At 43.6% G+C, this 16,324-nt stretch overlaps 1 protein-coding gene across 1 annotated transcript; it reads right to left on the bottom strand.

Moving 5' to 3' along the window:
• Positions 1 to 1,155: 1,155 nt before the first annotated feature.
• On the bottom strand, positions 1,156 to 7,228 carry LOC310787401 (prostaglandin E2 receptor EP1 subtype-like). The gene is made up of 3 exons (XM_083648809.1): positions 6,984 to 7,228; positions 5,178 to 6,094; positions 1,156 to 2,280 (listed from the first exon to the last, which is right to left on the bottom strand). Exons 2-3 carry the CDS (start codon positions 6,042 to 6,044, stop codon positions 1,996 to 1,998), a joined length of 1,152 nt encoding a protein of 383 aa, XP_083504935.1. The 5' UTR covers positions 6,045 to 6,094; positions 6,984 to 7,228; the 3' UTR covers positions 1,156 to 1,995.
• Between the last annotated feature and the right edge of the window lie 9,096 nt (positions 7,229 to 16,324).

The raw sequence follows: 16,324 nt of genomic DNA, 5'->3' as shown, positions 1-16,324 counted from the left end.
GTTACCAGACCAATTCTCTCATCTCTCATCTATATATTTATTGTCACTCCGTTGTACAAGTACACACATGTGGGATGCTTATGCTAGGGGCTCCAATACAAGACACACTGCAAGTACAGTAGTCACAAGTAGGCCATGCAAATAAGGCAGAGTGTGTGTGTGTGTGTGTGTGTGTGTGTGTGTGTGTGTGTGTGTGTGTGTGTGTGTGTGTATGTGTGTGTGTGTGTGTGTGTGTGTGTGTGTGTGCGTGCGCGTGCGTGCGTGTGAGTGAGAGAGTGCATGTTCCTCAGTAATTGACTATGGTAGACTTCTTTTTAGTGCTGATGAATGAAAACCGTTGAATTGTAAAAAGGCATTTCTATCAGTTTCCTATGATGAAAACTGAAATGTTCTAAATACAAGTGTCCAGCCCCACATGTTATGATAGAGCGCTGCATAGAATTCATATATGGTAAAGCAACAAGACGGAATGAGACTTCAATATTAAATATAATAAATAAGGTTACATAATTAAAATTATGTTATTGACTGCTGTCCATTCACTCAAAATGATCAGCTCAGAATAAATTATGACAAGTTTTCATTCAACTAATTGTAGCTGCTGGAACCAAACTAACAAAGTGCAATCCATACATTATGTGCTGTCAAAGGGTGGTATAGGCTTACCCACGCTTGAAGAATGAAGAATGAATTCAAATAGAAAACTTGACCTTGCGTTCACAAAATTGTCAAATAATTTCAACCCCATCTCAGGCCCCATCATTGAACAAGCGCAAATTCGCAATAGCTGCGACCACATTTCCGAAATGCAGGATGGCAGGGGCAGCCCACCCTACTCCTCTGCCACCCTGCATTTCACCGCCCCTTTTAGCCAACTGGCATAAACACAAACACACTTGACACATTTCAGCCTCCATAGGGTGAAAACTGTTAACCTGACGCTGCCAGATGGTTTGTGATCTCCCACGAATCCAGCTGCCTCTTAAGGTTAGAAAACTGTGGCTGCCAAAGGGTAGGGAACTTTTTGTTGACCAAACAACCGACAGCCAGAGTGACCTCTGCTGGCTAAAAACCAGAAAGAGTTTGAAAGAAGAAACGTATAACCTGTATTAGGTGAACTTACATTCATTTCATTTTATTTGGCAATGCCACATTCAATAGCTTCACTTCAGATCCCCAGACATCTGGAGATAAATAAATACATTCACAGACATACAGTAAAGACAGGTTCACATTCATGCCACAGATCTACATCGGACACATACGGAGTGCTTTTCACATCTTCAAGCTGAGGTAAAAGCACACAGGCTTTACTTTGCTCTGTTGTTGGAGTATTTACACAAGTCGCTGACTTTTTCATTGTGTCAAGAGAACCAAACGAATGGCACATTTACAGACAAACGTTTAGAGTTGAGATGTTTGCTTTAAGACCATAATGGGCTCTACTCGTCACTTGCTTACGCAGCAAGAAATTCACACATTGTTCTCTGTCCGGCAATTACTGCTCGATTCACATCCGCCCTCACAGAGGACAGACTCTGCAATGCACACGTGTCCTGTCTGTGCCTATGCATTCAGAGAACTTCAGGTGTACAGTAGCAGTTCATTATATAACACAATGGAAGAGTTCATTATGAATTGTATATTTTCTGCCATGTAGAGTAAGACTGGTTCATACACACAATCGCTAGCCTGTCAATGCTATTCCAAAAACTGGAAGATGTTGAGGAATTATAGATCTAAATACTTCATATTCACACAAACCATGGTAACTCAGATCTCTCAGTCCCAGAGAAAAAAATATACAACCTCATATATGACCTTTTACCAGTGCTTTCTGATCCGAGTCATAGGCTGCACGCTTCACTTCTGATCCCAGGAATAGTGCTGGCAAGTGACTGAGCATCCCTAAAGAGTGCCAGATGATGGCACATCCCTTCCCTCCTGCGTCTCCTCCTGCTTTTCCACGTTCCTATAATCTGATTACCAGTGTTTCTATGTTCCTTTAATCTGATTAGCAGTGTTTTTCTCCGAGCTCTGAAAGGGGCTGACGTCCCAGCGGATGGAGCGGAACGTGCTCGCCTTGAAACTGGCCCGCTGTTTGGTGATGCGGTAGATCCTCTTGAGGATGGCGCGGCGCAGAAGGATGTAGACCCAGGGGTCCAGGATCTGGTTCCAGGACGCCAGCCTCACGCCCATCACCATCAGCATCCTGTAGGTGTCCCTGTCACCGCCGAGGGAGCCGCTGTAGGAGCGCGTCACGGACATCAGCCCAAAGATCTGAGAAGAACGGTTAAAGAATTAAAGAACAGCTTCAGCCAAACTCATCCGGTATTCCCCAATCGAATTGACACACAAACAAATAAATCACAATAAAGTGTAGTAGCAAATAATTAAGGTAGACTAAGAGATAATCTACATCAATGATGGGTTGAATAGACTCGTTGACGACCACAAGTCGACGCTTACTGGGAGACATCGACTAGTCATCACATGGTATTGTTGCTCCATTGTTTACAGGGATCGGCTGATGCAAAATCCCTAAGGAGCTGAGGAGGAAATACTGTTTGGGAGGAGGCGAGGAAGAGGAGATATACAATAAAATATACAAATACAAGGTTGCTATCGAGAGTTTAGCCGCCAGCCGGTTTCCAGTTGGTGCACGCAGACAGGAGTTGCAGTACACAAACGATGAACTCTTAAGACATCAAATAAAGTCTGCATACAGCAGACTTTATGTCTGTGCGGACTTTATTTCATGTCTTAAGTTTGTGAAGTTAAACACAGCATATTGGTGGTCTGTGAACTCCAGTGTTTGAATCCTTAATAGCCTCTATGTTTGAAAAGTCTGATCCTTATCTTTTTGATATGCAATTACTTACTTCAGTCTTTGACATACTGATTATTCAGGGCTTTAAAGTGAGAGAAGCAGAGCTGCGTCTCAGTGTGGAGTGGAGTTTGTCAGGTCAAAGCACTCTACCAAAGTTCAACAATCTAATTCAAATAAGACAATTTGCTCATGCACTGGAGTGACTTCTTTATAAATGATGGAGGCACTAATTGATGTAATTCCAAATCGTTCCAACTGATGCAGGGAACTCTGAGTTTGACCACTTTGTGTGTGAAGGACATCTCATGTTTGCATAGTAATGTCACTGATGAGACTTGTGTGTGTGTGAACTGGAGAAATCCACATTTTAGGCCTACAGCCCTGATATAGTTCTTCTGAGTGTGAAGGTGCAAGGAAGGAGCAGAGCTTAGATCAGTACGGATACTGACCACAAGTTAAGTAATTATTATATCAATAACGTTTTTCTGGCCAATTTCATAAGCTTGAGAAAGCAAGTCACTATCCTTGTCAACAGACAACCTGTTCAGGATGCAGTGACACAGTGACACGAGGTCTCTCGAAACACCTTTGAGGTATGTATATGTAACCCATGTTGAGGGCTTACCCAGGGGTGGAGGTGGGATTTGAGAGCGTGCGCTAACCGCAACACCAAGAGTGATAGCTCCTTTGGCGCAGCTGGTTAACGGGCCTTTATACTGGGGAGTGAGTTTAACCAACAACTCGCTACCACTCAGGACTCACGAGGACTCTGGTTCAATTGGTTACTTGTACAAAGGACCTGAAAGCTTTCCCTTTATGAAATGCAGTGACATTGAAATCAAATAGAAGCTGTTGTCGACAGGTTGCTGTGATGCAAACCAGTGGCCTGTCCCTTTTAATTTCTCACAGTTCAAATGTACTTATTGTCAGTTTAACTCAGGCCCAGATTATCAGATTGTTATTTTCACCTATTCTATTAGAATATTTATGCATGCTGGGGTCCCTAAACAGTCTTGGAATTGCATCAATTGGGTATGACTGGAAAGCTGAGACGATTGTGGATTCAATGAGCCCATTTGTATTTATGTGTGATGATGTTAGTCCCCATAGTAGCCATTTCATTGTGGTGAGACCATTTTTCCAAACTTGACCTCACTGTATAAAATGACATATTGTGACCTAGGATAATCACAGCCTCGTGACCTTTACATCCACATCAGGGGATGTATGGCTTTCCTAAGTAGCTATATTGACAATAAGGGGGTTTCTGAGCAATTTGTAGAACAGAAGTGCTCGCCACCCACTCGCTGAAAAATGCAATTCTTACAGAAAACTCCAAATGTCATTTTTGATACCAAATCAATCATGATTTATTTTCTATGGTGTTCCTCAAGGTCTTGGTGTCTTAACGTGGTATTTTGGAGGGATTCCCTGACTCTTTTTCATCAATTCTCGAGTTAAATATTGCACCAAATCTGTGTAACAAATGGTATGAACCCAGAAATTGCTGCAACAATTTTGGAGACATAATTGAGCCTGGGGATGGCCATTATATAAGTAGCAGGGGTGGGGAGCCTCCAGGAGTTTGTGCCCAGCGGCGTCTGCATTCTTAATCTGTGCTTGGTTTAACTGTGTACTGGTGCAGTTAAACATGACACTTCTAAAGTGTTTGAATCCCCATGTCTGAAAGGTGTGTACATCTCCTCATCCCTTTGGCCATGAGATTAGTTCACATGCTGCAAATTCTAATTATTCAGCACTTTAAAAATGAGAGTCAGTGTTTCAGTGCTGCGTCTGTCAGAGCCAAAGCTCTCAACCAGAGTTCAGCAGCCATCCATCAAATAGTCCCCCGGAGTTAACGACTTTCTAAATGAAGGAGAAGACACCTAAGTCCTAATCTATTCCACCTGACACAATGAAGCATGAGTGTCACAAAAATCTGTAGTATGTTTGATTTTGCATTAAGAGAAAGCAATGCTGGTATTGATACTGTTGCAAATGAGTATTATATCCATTTCAAGTTTGTATTATCAATAGGCTACAGTTGATACCTGTTGCAAATGAGTATTGTATCCGCTTCAAATTTTTAGTATTGATACTTACCAATACTATCAATACCTGTTGGTATTGTATCTCTTTAAATTTTGTTGTAGTATTCTTCTCGATACTATCGATACTTATGACAACCTTACCCAACAACACAGAGCATAATGTTTTAAATGGAATAATATATGGTATGTAGCCTGTATGAATCATATTATCTTGCTCTATTAGAGGTAGCTTAGCCCATGGCACAGGCACAGCTCCACTTCTCTACTTTTTCTGATCCAATCTTCCCCAAACTCACCAGCAGGGGGCTCCAGCAGATGCAGGAGGTGACCATGATCCCAACCAGCTGCACCACCATCTCAATATCATGGGACTTGGCCGAGCGGCGGTGGGAGCAGGACCGCTTCCGAAGCCTGCCTCTCACCAGCGTGATCCCACTGATGGTGTTGCACACGAGGGCCACGGCCAGAGAGGTCAAGCCCAGTCCAGAGAACAGCAGCACAAAGGCCAGATCCGTCCCTCTGGTGTCCCCCAGCACCCTGATGAAGCACCAGGTCCAGGGGTACTGGTACGTGTAGGCACCCAGACTGAAGAAGGGCAGGAGGGACACGCATAAAGCCAGCAGCCAGATGAAGGCCAGGGCCATCTTAGTCCGAGCCGTGGTCACCAGCTGAGCGTGCAGCAGCGGCCGGGTGACGCCCAGGCAGCGCTCAGCAGCCATGCCGCAGCCCAGGAAGAGCGGACACAGGCCGAAGAACACCATGCTGCCCCCCAGGAACAGACAAGGGCCGTCGGGGTCGCCCGGAGTGCTGGACGCGGGATCGGACACTCTCGGCCCTGCAGTGCCCGCAGAGTACATCCTCAGAACCAGCGCTCCGGGGATCACGTGTCCGGCGAGGTCAGTAGCCACCAAGGAGCTGGCGAAGAGCAGGAACGTGGCTTTGGAGCGCCGGCGGAAGCGGTTGTAAGCCTTGGCCAGGATGATGAGGGCCACCACATTGGACAGGATGCCCAGAGTCATGGAGAGACCAGCGGCTGTGGGGTTGCTGGGCGGACGGGCGGTGGCATTATGCCTCTCTACCTCGGTCACCTCGTCTCCGGTGTGGTTGGAGAGGGGCGTGGGGCCGATGATGCCTGAGGAGTTGTAGTGCTGCATTGCCAGCATCACCGCCGGGCCTCATCAGGTCTCATCAGGTTCCTCTGGGTGAGAGGGTGCTGCATGGGAAGGAGAAGAGCAGGGATCAGTATGCAGTATGCACACAGGGTTTGCAGAGATAATATCACCAAAGTGTGGTGGGGTTACTTCATCTCCATGACAAGACAAGTTCTTCAGGACGTGACTCATCTTTAAAAGACAATAAATTAATTCTCAGCACTTAATATTCCAGAGAGCTTATTATGCAAACAGCCTTGTATGTTTACCTTCCCACAAGGCAGTACAGGAACTCTGAACAAGTTCTGACAGTTTCTGTTGACACTGAAAACGGATGCCTGCATTCCTTGAGAGGTGTCGTGTCCATACAGCAGCTATGTGTATATTCAAACTGTCCTTACCGCTTCATCAAAGTCACACAACAGGGAAGGCATTAGGAATATACATTATTCTGAGCATTCATATAGGTGTACTGTACTCCTTCCTGGGATTACTTTACTTTAATACCATGAACTGGTATTGATTGGATCAAAGATAATTAATCAAAACACATAATGACAATGGCCATATGCCAAATAGCCTAATGGACAGCACATCTGGAGTCTCTTGGATTTCCCTAAAATACGTTTTAATCTTCGATGAGTGATATCAGACTGTCTGTTTCATGTCTTTCCTAAATGGTTGTAGTAGGCTTTAAAATGGAAATTGTGCCGGATTGAACACACTTTCTGTCCGTTTAAATTCCAAACTGTAGGTAGGACACTGCATATTACTTTGTGAAGATAAACATTTTCAAACTAATCTTATAAATGAAATGCATTAACAAAATTGAATTATGTTAGTTATTGTCAAAGTTTTGTCATTTGTCCTTTAATCTACCTTCATATTCAAAACGAGTGAAAACTTTGCAGATAGCCTACAACAGCAAAACAAATGACAAGGATATCCTACCTGTTGGAATAAGAAGTCCACGGAGGTTGGAATTCCTTCCACAATTCCATTATACACCAATAAAAAAGAAATTAAATTAAAAAGAACATTAATCCATGATCAACAGGTGCTCTTGAGACTTTCTTGTATTGTTCCACAGAGAAAGAACAAGAAGTTCTAGGTGAAGGCGAAACGTTTCCTCGTTTTGCAGCAGCAGACGCACTAAGCAGAAGTCCTTGGCTCTCACTAATTGCTCAGAGAGCAGCCTCCCTACAAGATTGCACAAGCACGTCCTCTTCCACTTTGACTGCGGGCGTCCGTTTTATAAGAGCTGAGCCGTGCCTGCGCTGCCTCTGGGCGTCTCGATCCACGGAAACCAGTAATTGCCTCGCTCACTGGAGACTCTGGAGCTGCCAGCCAGGGTGAAGGGCCACTCAGCTAAATCACACTAGAGATTAGATTACTGTAACATGCCAGTAGCCCCGCCCCCAACTCGACCCCATCAATTATAGGTTAACAATAAATTAGGACTGCAACAGCAAAGAATAACATTTAAAAAGTTATGACACACCTCCCTGTCTGTGAGGGTGGCAGGCTGAGAGGTAGAAAAACTCATTCTAATAAATATTGCTTTTTATATGTATAAGTGGCAATTAAAAGGGTAAAGTATCATATTATCATAAAACAACATAAACACAAATTAATTGTAAATTTTTAGACATCAATATATGTTTTTTTAATGTTAAATGTTATGTTAAAATACCCATCTGTGTATTAACTAAGATCCGTTTGATACTACTCTGCCTACTATAAATAGACTAATTTACATGATAAAGATTTATGTCAGTTTAAAGAGATGGTTTATTACTACAACTAAATAAATAGAAATTTGTAAACTGAGTTAGATGGAATTGCCTCAATATGCTTTTAGGCCCATACAACTCTCAACCTTATACAAGCATAGAAAACATCAAACATTCCCTATGTGTGCCTGTGTACCACTGAACTTCAGCTGACTTGTGGTCAACTCACATCAATATAAACCAGCTGTGCTAACGCCTCAATAAACATCTCTGTCACAGTGTGTAGCTGCAGCTGTGACTGCAAATAATTTGTCTGTTCTCAGAAGGCCGGCCAGACAGACTGCTGCTCTGGACATTAGGGAAATAGCATCTATTACCCAGAGAAGGTGGTGTTTTAGTGCTCTACACCTACTATACATCAAACATGTTATACACCATTCACACTTGTGCCTAGACTTGGACACTTGTGCCTAATTCTATACATAAGACGACATATAGTTTCCCCCTGGCTTCTCTTCCTAGAATTAATCAATAATGTAATTCTTGGTATTGATCATTGAAAAGCACACCGAATTAGAAGTCACAGGCAATGACATCAATCAATGTTATGGGACATGGTAAAGATCCAATAACGGGCATTTGATGAGGAAGAATTTGAGGCACCTCAGTCCCCCCCGCCCTCATCACCAATCATCTGCATCTTAGCAGCCATCTGAAATTCCTCCTCCAGACAGAGGTTGCCTTTCTTCTGTCACCTTACGTCAAAACAGTATACCTTGGTAAGAAATGATCTCCAAATGTACACAATGCAGCTCTTTCATACACCCACCATTATTTCACCAGTCAGTGGAGCTGACAGTCTAGTGAGGAAAGGACTAGGCTGTAATGTGTGCGCACCTGTGTGCGTTTATGTGCATGTGCAGGTATGTGTGCGAGTGTGCAGGCATGTGTGCTGGTGGTGAGCCCGCCAAAGAGTCAGCCAGCACGCCACTCACTTCCCCCAGAACAAACCGACATGACGGGCAGGTGTAGCTGCAGTATTAACTGAGGTCAACCCAACGCTGTTGCTGTGAAAACCTGGATCCTCGCTAAGATCCACACCTGAGCTGGCTGAGGGAAGAGCTCAGTGGTCATGAAGGATGGCACGGAGGCGGCATACAAGAGGCCAAGAGAGGAATAGCAGTGCGCCAAGCTAATGAGCTCCATTCCAGTGAGTTGTTCAGGGAGGCGCGCTTATGGCGCATTTACCTATTTACACAGCTAGAGCAACTGGATTGTAGGAAAGTGTAGCAGCTGCAAAACAGGTGGGCAAAACACTTGTAGCTATTACTGTCAGACACAAAAATCAACAATTTATTTTCTTTGGTTGCCCAGAAATACCCACTGTGACAAGGTCTTGGTGTGCTCATGCCCTCGCTCTTCCCTCAGGAACAAATAGGCTGTTTTTTTTTGCCCCCGTGAACATTTCTTACCAGAACTCACTGCAGTCATGGCATCAACATTGCACAGGGAATATGTTGAATTTAGCTGCAACAACAAAAAGGAATGAAATTGGGGGGGGGGAAGAGAGATGGAATAGAAAAGACGTTCGACACCACCATGCACAGAGACATGCACCATCAATGTGCTGGACTTAAACCACCTTCAGGCTCATTGACACTGGAGCCAAAGGTGAGATGCCTTTGAGAGAGAGAGAGAGAGAGAGAGAGAGAGAGAGAGAGAGAGAGAGAGAGAGAAGAGTGAGAGAGAGAGAGAGAGAGAGAGAGAGAGAGTGAGAGAGATGTTTTGTAACTGTCATCCACAAAACCTTGAGTCAATCTGAACCGGAGTCTGTATCACTTGGCTTCAAACATATTGCCCCATGCTTATTTTGAAGTGGGAGCCATTGTCCATTTCTAGACATGATAATCATGGTGGGAGGGAGCAGATTGCTTTTGGCCCCGCGGTGGCCCTGGACCTGACATTTGAACTAACCTCTTCTCACCAGGTTACATTGAACAGCTGCACTGTGGTGCACAATGTGGTTAAAACATTCATTTCAGATTCTCAATCTCCAGTGCTGTATAGCGGAACTCCAGAACAAGCTACCTACCTATTTATATCCTGTTAATCACATATTTTTTATTTGTACCCAAGGAAAACACAAGGTAATAGCAAAAGCAAGGCAAAAAAAGCCATAAACTTCAGATTGCTTCTGTACACTGAACTGCACAACATGCAATCATTGTTATGCCAAGATTCAACACTATTCTACTGTCAGTCTCAACATTTATGTTGAATTTAGAATCAATATTTGAGTGTGCAGAATGTGTTATTCGTGTTTCTCCTCTGAAGTCCTGCTCTGACCTGATTTGTAGACAGAGAGCGTGCTCCGTGGTCCAGGGCCATGTTTTGGAGTTGCCTCACTTCATCACATAGGAATCTATCTGTCCTGGGCCCAGTAAAACTCACAGAAACCCCCCAGCACGCAGGAACAGAGTGTTTGCTGTTGTGGGGGCAGCTCCTGAAAAGTCTCACAAAAGTTAGAAAGGTTTGTCACATTCACATTTCATTTGGCCGCATTCAAAGTTAGTGTCACTTTTTTCACACTATAGTGTCATAACATCTTACAAAAGATTCATTTTCCAGAGTGTCACAATTTCAAATCGCCCACAGCAGCAGGAGAACAGGCCGTCTGGCCAAAGCTACATGTCCAACTGCTCGGTTGCTGTTTATTGCTTGTCACACTGTTCCGTGGGTTTAAAAAATAAAAACAGTCACACACAATTTGAAGATTCCAAGAAGAGATTGCCTTCATTCTGGCATCATCTGATAAGAGGCACACACAAAAAATGTTATTTCCTCTTCCTGCTAAAGTCTCTCTTATCTGGTGGAAATAATGCCTGCTGTTACAAACATCCCCAGACGAGGCCACAATTTTTATAAAATAGCTTAGACGTAATATAGCTACTAATTGCTATGAAATCCTGGCTCGTAAATATTCATGGCTAGGAATTGTTATTAATGACCGCTACTCAGCGTTACCCACAGTTAGCTCACAGCTTGATCTCTTGTAAATGCTATACAGTAATCATGATGAAGACCCTGTTGGGTTGAAACGTTGCTTTTTGTGTGGTCAATTAAATATTGGGAGCTGTATTCCAGTGTGCGGACATCCATTCTCTTCTATCTTCTCATGTATCCAGCACCTGCCCTAAAAACATTCCATTCTCTGCTGTATGATTAAATATATAGCCTAAATAAATATCCAAAATCAATCAATCAATCAATCAATCAATCAATCAATCAATCAATCAACCAATCAACCAATCAACCAATCAATCAATCAATCAATCAATCAATCAATCAACCAATCAATCAATCAATCAATCAATATTTTATTTGCACTTTTCATTCATAGTGAATCTCAAAGTGCTACAGAGTTAAAAAGAAGAAAAAGAAGAAAAAAGAGATCGCTGACAAAGGTTAACATGAGAAAACCTTCCTATATGAAAAGGTTGTCTTCAAAGAGTCCAGGGTCTTCTGCACTGCCCTTAGATGGTTAGGAAGGCTGTTCCACAAGTGCAGTGCAGCCAAGCAGAAGCAGCCTGATCCCACATGGTGTGGAGGTTGGTATACTGGGGGCTCGGTGGAGCAAGCCGTTTAAAGAAAATCATATTCTTCCATGTGAAGGAGGATTAAAGTGACTTCAAAGTGGAGCTAGATGCATCAAGTTCTGCATTAGAGTTGCAGTCGTGAGCCCAAAAATAATACACATTTGGTTCATTTCAGTGTGTCTGTCTCCATACACATGTTTCATACATGTTCATTCACATTCCTGAACAGGCGCACCCACTAGCCCTCGGTTGACCACACGCACACGCAATGAAAGTATGTCTGTCCTCCCTGTTCCCGGCAGTGTGGTTGTGGGGTCCTGGAATGGAGAAGAGAATAGAAGAGGAGAGGAGAGGAGAGGAGAGGAGAGGAGAGGAGAGGAGAGGAGAGGAGAGGAGAGGAGAGGAGAGGAGAGGAGAGGAGAGGAGAGGAGACAGGGAGGAACTCTAGTTTCTAAGGAACATTGCTGAGGATAAAAACGCCAGAGGATTAACATGATCCAAGTCTGCAGAATGAGCCAGGAATTTTTAGTGTAACATTTTTCTGACAATAACCGAAGATCGTGCACCAGACAACCAGTGTACCACACAGATTTCAAGGAAATAAGAGGCTGGGGAAAGGCTTAAACAAACACTAATCAAAAAGGCAGAGATTAGATTCATGCTAAATGTGCTATAGAAAAGCTGGCCTTTTCAGCTGTCTCTGTCTAATGCACATTGTGTAGTTCCCAATCAATCAATCAATCAATCAATCATTCCGACAGCTGGGAATTGAACCTCCGGCATGGGAGGTGGATGTTCTAGCAACGAGGCCAAAACCCAAGAGCTCTAGTCAAGAGACTGTTGCTAGAGCATCATGTTGGCTACCGCTGGTGCAGAAAATTTATGAAAAATCCCTATAGCATCTCCACGAATCAACCCATGAATAAATTCCTTAAAACCCCATGATAACCTTACTTTTTATGTTATTTATAATTTATAATTAATGTTTATGTAATGAATGACATTTCAGGGATCAAATGAAGGGGTTTTGGTTTCACAGTGTATTGGTATGTGTGTGTGTGTGTGTGTGTGTGTGTGTGTGTGTGTGTGTGTGTGTGTGTGTGTGTGTGTGTGTGTGTGTGTGTGTGTGTGTGTGTGTGTGTGTGTGTGTGTGTGTGTGTGTGTGTGTGTGTGTGTGTGTGTGTGTGTGTGTGTGTGTGTATCGTGAAAGTGGAGGTGACTTGTGTAGGCTAATCCAGTTAATGGTGTTATTCCCTAGCCTAATGGTGCTAACAAAACCATTACCGGCTATGTAAAACAAACATTGGTGAGTGTCCTCCCTGAACATTTCACAACAGATAGCCTACAGTTATTTGAGTGATTGACATTTCCAAGATGTGTGTCAGGTCAATCTGGGTTGTCCTGATGTTCAGGTTCCTCTGGAGAATCTATAATAAGAACCACTGACACCGAGACACTGAGAGTGTCCATGTGTGCTGCTGCTTAGGAAATAATGTCAACAGGACAGAGACACCGACAGTGCAAACCTGTTTCAGGGAAGGCCAGGCGTGCAGACATTCATTCAAAGCAGCATAGCTACATGAAGGTAAAGAAGCGACACACCGACATAATAAGGGACCAGGAGGTGGAAGATAGGCTACTATCCTAGGCTACATCTAGGTCACTGCCTCACTAAATGTGTTAGGATGCGTTCAGGGACCGAAGATTCCTATTTAAGCTTGCACAAGGACACTGGTTCCCTCAACAACAGTAAATGAGGTTTTTACAACGGCATGGCAGAACGAGGAAGACACAGAGTAATAGGGAGAAGAAGGCATGTTTGTAATAACATTCAATTAAGCAAGCGACCAATCAAACACGGGGCTGTGGTTTGATTGATTGATGCTAGGAGCTCACCTAGCACGTGTGCATGCGTGCTAGCATGTGTATGTGTGTCTACTTCTGTGCTTCTCAAAGTGGGGTTCGGTTCGGGGTCTTCCAGGGGGGCCCCAGCAAAGAGGGGGATAATTTAATTTCACTATAATTCCATCCATAAGTCACACAATGACAGAATGTATGACTATTTTGGTCATGGTTTTCATACTCTTTCTGTAATCAAACATCTAAAAGCAAAAATCTCAGATGGGGACCCTTGGACAATATTTAATGAATGGGGGGTCCGTCTAATTTGTGTCAGTTACGCTTTAGGGTCACCACTGGTCTAAGGAGTTGTTTGTGTTGAAATGCTGGCTGTTATCCTCCTTTCCCATTCCCTTCCCTGTATCTGGAATATTACCACTGGCAGTGAATGAAAACAGCAATCAGTGACTGATTGCAGAAATGATTCAAGTGAGTGACTCCCATCCAACAAATCAAAGAATCATCATCTAATAATATTTTCCCTGGTACTGCTTCCTTCACGCTGCACTGCATTCCTTGACCGCTGCGGAAAGGAAAGGCTGGACTTCACAGGACCTCCCTGGAGCCGTGAGGCAGGGAGGTGTTTTGGTCTGACTTGTCTCTGTATCAGGTGGATGCCTCAGTAATAGCCTGCAGATATGTGTTTGACTTGTGGACTCTAGAGTCTGTATAGCCACAGATTTGTCAAATGATTGGACAACGTGGAATTTCCATCTGATAAAAGATAAAAAAAAATTACACCCTTGGTTTTACATCTTTTAAGGTGAATAAAATAAAAAATAAAATTTCAATGATGGATTTATCTCCTCTACCATCTAATGTTTCATCTTTTATTGCGTCAAATAATGTGGATGATGTACATTTTCACATGCAGCCATAGGATCAGTGCATTCCTGCACGTATAAAACCACACGTGCAAAATAAGAGAATAAAGCACACACGAGTTCAAAAAGACATAAATTGACAAAACAATAACAAGGGCCACAGAGGGGGGTGTAGAGAGGAGCGAGGTCTTTCCTGCTCGGTACCTAGGGGAGTTGAGATAAACACATGAGATATTCGAAACGCCTTCAGCAAGTGACATTGAACCACAGCTTCCTCTCTGTGTCGCATGCCCCCCACGATATGGGAAGTTACAGTGACAGCACCGTGGCTCAGTGGTTAGCACTGTTGCATCACAGCAAGAAGATCCCGGGTTCAAACCCCAAGCTGGTCGATTTGCAACAAAATAATGCTGTATGGGTCTTTCTATTCAAAGTTTGTGTGTTTTTGTTTTGGAAACTCTAGACTCTCTTTGGACGCTGCTACAAAATTGGCCTGGGAGTCTTCCTGTGTGTTATATGGACTGACAAACATCACCTGTGTTTCATTTGGCAAGAGGTGATATGACGACAGAATTTTCATTTTTGGGTGAACTATTCCTTTGAAGTATTCAGACTGAGACTCAGACTCCTGCAGTGATACACTCCACTCATTCAGATACAGGACCAAAGCCAAATCAACACACTCACTCAGAGCTTAGCTGTTCCCCCTCCCTGCTCCGTCTGTCCACCATGTGTACTGTCTGCCCGCCATGACCACTAGATCTCTGCTGATTGGATGAACACTAGTCATTGAGGTGCCAACATTATAATGTATCTCTGTCACACCAAACGTATATAATGAATGGCCACCTCCTTTGACTCGCCCACGTGTGAAATAGCAGGAGCGCAGGAGCAGAGCACAGAGCAGCAGTTATGAATCAAATGGAAATACCATTAGTGAACGCGTGAATGTGAAGATAGAGGTTCTCCGCAGCTTGCAAAAGACGGCATAATTCTGCCAAAGGTCAGCCAGAGAAAGAAGCCACCACAATATATGATGTATAGCCCCGCCTTTTAATGACATTACAGCGTATGGCCTTGCTCCAGTTATTGGCGGTGAGGAATAATGCCGTTTTTTTACGAGGCCAGTGATGAGTAATGTCTGATTATGCGACGTCAAACCTCTACGATCTGTACGTTATCAAGGCCCAAAGGATGTGCTACTTATCTAAAGGACTGCTGCAATGACAAATGTCTCTTAAATGTCCCTTGCAGACACACACACACACACACACACACACACACACACACACACACACACACACACACACACACACACACACACACACACACACACACACACACACACACACACACACACACACACACACACACACACCAGTGATTCTCAACCTTTTTCATATCAAGGACTCTAGCCCACATTACAGCCCCATTTTATGAGATTTTGTCTCACCCAAATCTAAGCATTTTTTTTTATTGTTATATGATTTTGTCTAGAACTCAATGACTGTCTGTATTAGGTAGAGATATAACAGTGAAACTATGATCAAAATAGTCATTCTATTCTCTAATTGTGTTCGCTTGACATGATGAAATGATGGTGAAGTTTAACAATTTGTCAATTTGCTGTGGCCCCCCTGGAACCCCCTCAAGGACCCCTGGTGGTGCCCAGACCCCACGTTGAGAACCACTGATATGCTGCTATCACAAAGTACACTTTATAGTGTAATCACTGATCAATGTTTTGACACCTTTTTGCAACCTTTTTCATTTGGAGTGGTGGAAGCCGAGAGCCTATTTTTTACTTTATATCCCTGTCCGATGTGTTCTCATAGCTCTCTCTCTCTCTCTCTCTCTCTCTCTCTCTCTCTGTGGTCTCTGCTCCAGGCAATCACATTAATCTTCTTCTCGCTCGCCCTTGCTCATCATAACTAACTTCACACTGCAGTAGTGGCTGGTATTGGACGGGGTTTTCAGTCAGGCAGAACACTGGTAGCTCGGTCTCTAAAGCATCCACTTCCTGACCCTGCAGCTGAACTGCCAACCAATTCACACAACTCTTCCCCATCAATCAAGCCATAATAGTGACTCATGCTATTCTTCTTCACATATCACCATTGCTCATAGCTCCGCCTTTGAATTGTCAATTTGTGTCTGATCTGTGACTGATCAGTTGATTTCTGCTGATAGGCTGTGCAGGCTGTTTTGGTAATCTACTGTATGTTGTTGTGCTTTTCATT

This window comes from Poromitra crassiceps, assembly GCF_964638095.1.
Source record: "Poromitra crassiceps genome assembly, chromosome: 13".
Lineage (NCBI taxonomy): Eukaryota > Metazoa > Chordata > Actinopteri > Beryciformes > Melamphaidae > Poromitra > Poromitra crassiceps.
This window is presented reverse-complemented; position numbering and strand designations above follow the sequence as displayed.